The following is a 3098-nucleotide window of genomic DNA, read 5'->3' as shown; positions in this document are numbered from 1 at the left end:
ATTTTAATATTGACCTTAAATATGCATGAAGAGGCAGCACATAATATGTGTTCTAACTTTAAATCTATTACATTTAACAGAATAGTAATATTTTAACATTTGAGGGAAATTCAAGCCAAATCTGAATTTTAAATCAAGCATATACAATATTGTTGTTGTGCTTTATGTTGATCTCTATCTATGCATATATCCCTTTAACATAATTATTATAGGAAACACAATCTAACATGGTCAACATATTCCTTTATATTTCAGCAGCAGGACCCTTCTTCAGAAATCTTAACACGACTCCTTTGATTTGAGGCAGACCCAGGCCATAAACGATAGGGTTATTGAGGGGGGGAATGATCAGATACGCTAAAGACAAAATAACTGTGATGCTTGGATTCAGTTGATCAGCCTCAAATCGAGTCAAATACAACTCGCAGAAGAGAGAGATGGAGTAGGTCAAAAAGGAGATGATGTGAGGCAGGCAGGTTTGTAACGCCTTTCCTCTGAATTCAGACGAGCTCCTCCTGCAGACCAGCAGAATCCGTAGATATGTGTACAGGACGAAGAACATGGGGATGAAGATGCCGGTCACTATGGTAAACTGACCAGTTATGTTGTTTGGAGTGATGTCCACACAGGAGAGCTGCAACACAGGCCAGTTAGAGCAGAAAAATCCTGTGGCAGTTTTATTTCCACACAGCGGTAATTTAACAGTAAGATAGACACCAAAGCCAATAATAAACACTGGGTAGAAAACAGCAACGAGCACAAGAACCTGCACCCATTTGAACGTCATTTTACTGTGATAGTGTAAGGGCTGACAGATAGCAATGAATCTATCGTAGGCCATGATGGTGAGGATGGTCAGCTCACAGGAAGCACAGGTGTAAATAACATACACCTGAATAAAGCATAATGGACGTGAGACCAAATGAGAGTCAGAGACGATGTCCTGCAGGAACCTGGGGAAGAATCCAGCTGAGCCAAACAGAGAGTTTAAACACAGACAGCTGATGAAAATATACATGGGCTGATGCAGAGACTTCTCCAGGAACACTGCCAGAATAATGGCCATGTTAGCAGAGACTATAGTCACATAGATGAACAGACACAAGATGAAGAACAGGTATCTGAGGGGCCCAAAGTCTGCAAACAGAGTCAACTGAAAGTAGGGAGGGTTCAGGCTGCTGTTGCTCTCATGTCTGCTCCAAAGAGAGGAACAATACAGGAACTGTAATGAGATGTGTTAGCTACATTTCAGATATTAATACAAAATCAGCCTGCATGCAATCTCCAACAGTTGTATGTGACCATGTTAAATATAACATCTGGGAAAATCTCACCTCCACATACAGTAGTTCACAGACTTATTCAGGCTCTCTATATCTGCGAAGAAAGGGGGAATATAAATGCACAATAAGGGAAATGTTCAAAGGAAAATGTCGTAATTCAACACCTACAGTAATACAAAAACACAATAAGCCTGCGTGCATGTGAATTGCAACCTTCCTAACACTTGTACTTGACAATATTGAATTTAACTTCAGGTAGCTGGAGAAGAGAAGCACACAATGAAGGGCAGGAAAAAAGTCTCATAAACTACATGAACCACCAAGATGGTAATTCGCATTGATTTAAACATTATTTCACACTCTACACATTGCCTCCTTCATGTTTGCAAGTTGGCCTAAACAGAGAACACATTCATAGACAGAACAAGAGTTATAGAAAGGAGATGCAAGACTTAAGGAAAGGTCACAAGCAGACAATAATCAATATAATCTAATTTGAAGTAAGTCAAATATAAGTGAGAATATATTCTTTCCTTATGTTAAATACATATATGTGCACAAATACTTGCATGCAGAAGCAGTATACACATGTATACAGTATGATTATCTACCTGTGTCAAGGTACTAACAATAAAACAACATGTTACTCAATATTAATATATTAATATGAATACAAAATCAGCCTGCATGCATGCATGTGAATTGTAAAATCTCCTAGGGTTGTACGTGACAATATTGTGCTGGGAATATCTCACCTCCACATACACTACATGCAGCAAAGATCTGGCATGTCTCAGTTATTCAAACAGGAGTTCACAGACTTACTCACTTTCTATATCTGGATAAAAAGGAGGGAATATAAATGCAACATGTCCTAATTCAACACATACAATACTAAAAACCACAATAACCTGCATGCATGTGAATGGCAAACGCTCACAGTTGGACCTGACAATAGTAAATATAAATTCGTAACTGAAGAAGTGATGTACACAAAATAAGACCTTCTCATAAACTACATGCACCACAATCCTGGCATTTCTCAGTTATTTAAACAGTATTTAAGTCACATTTAAAATGTTTGTGTTTGCACCTAAAGCAAAAAGAGAGATGCATTCAAAGATCAACCGGTAAAGGAAAGGAGAGGAAGACCTGAAAAAAAGGCTAAACTTGCCCTAGCCAGCATATAGTATCATCACATTGAAGGATAATGTAAGTGAGAATAATCCATAGCATATACACTATGTTAATCAATGCTTGCATACGAATAACAGATTAAATGAATTCAACACTCTCAGTACATCAGCAATATAAATCACTCATACAGAATAATTATTGACTTACTGATTCCATGCGTGAAAGTGTGCTGTAGGAACATTCACATATCTTATACTTGTGTTCAGATCAGCACGATAACCTTGAAAGCATTCAATAGTCAGTAGTGTGTTTTACAATAGTTAGACAACTGAAACAACCATCAACAATTACGTTTTAAGATTCAACGTGGGTACTAACAATAAACAACGTATGTAACACAGCATGTTAGTGCTTTGACATGATGAGAGGAAGCCTCCACCCCTGTAATGATCCACTCTGAAGAAGCTGGACACTTTAGGTTGTCTGCTGCTAGGATGCAAACGTTGCATCATGTTACTGAGAGGCAAACACGTGTGTGGTTGTGTGTGTGTGTGTGTGTGTGTGGTGTGTGTGGGTGTGTGTGTTGTGTGTGTGTGGTGTGTGGTGTGTGTTGTGTGTGTTTGTGGTGTGGTGTGTGGGTTGTGTGTGTGGTTGTGTGTGTGTGTGTGTGTGTGTATG

The 3098-nt window shown here is 38.7% G+C and overlaps 1 protein-coding gene across 1 annotated transcript; it reads right to left on the bottom strand.

Moving 5' to 3' along the window:
* Positions 1 to 244: 244 nt before the first annotated feature.
* On the bottom strand, positions 245 to 1664 carry LOC117485865 (olfactory receptor 51L1-like). Its single transcript, XM_034134568.1, has 3 exons — positions 1649 to 1664; positions 1335 to 1377; positions 245 to 1193 (listed from the first exon to the last, which is right to left on the bottom strand). Exons 1-3 carry the CDS (start codon positions 1662 to 1664, stop codon positions 245 to 247), a joined length of 1008 nt encoding a protein of 335 aa, XP_033990459.1.
* Positions 1665 to 3098: the final 1434 nt, after the last annotated feature.

The sequence above is a fragment of the Trematomus bernacchii genome, unplaced genomic scaffold, assembly GCF_902827165.1.
Source record: "Trematomus bernacchii unplaced genomic scaffold, fTreBer1.1, whole genome shotgun sequence".
NCBI classification, from domain to species: Eukaryota; Metazoa; Chordata; class Actinopteri; order Perciformes; family Nototheniidae; genus Trematomus; species Trematomus bernacchii.
The sequence above is the reverse complement of the archived record's forward strand: the minus strand, read 5'-3'. Positions and strand labels throughout refer to the sequence as shown.

Excerpts from the sequence above, each read along its gene's own strand:
- LOC117485865 (XM_034134568.1), bottom strand. Across the intron at positions 1,194-1,334 it reads GTGAACTACTGTATGTGGAG|ACATGAGAGCAACAGCAGCC; the intron begins GTGAGATTTTCC and ends TCTTTGGAGCAG.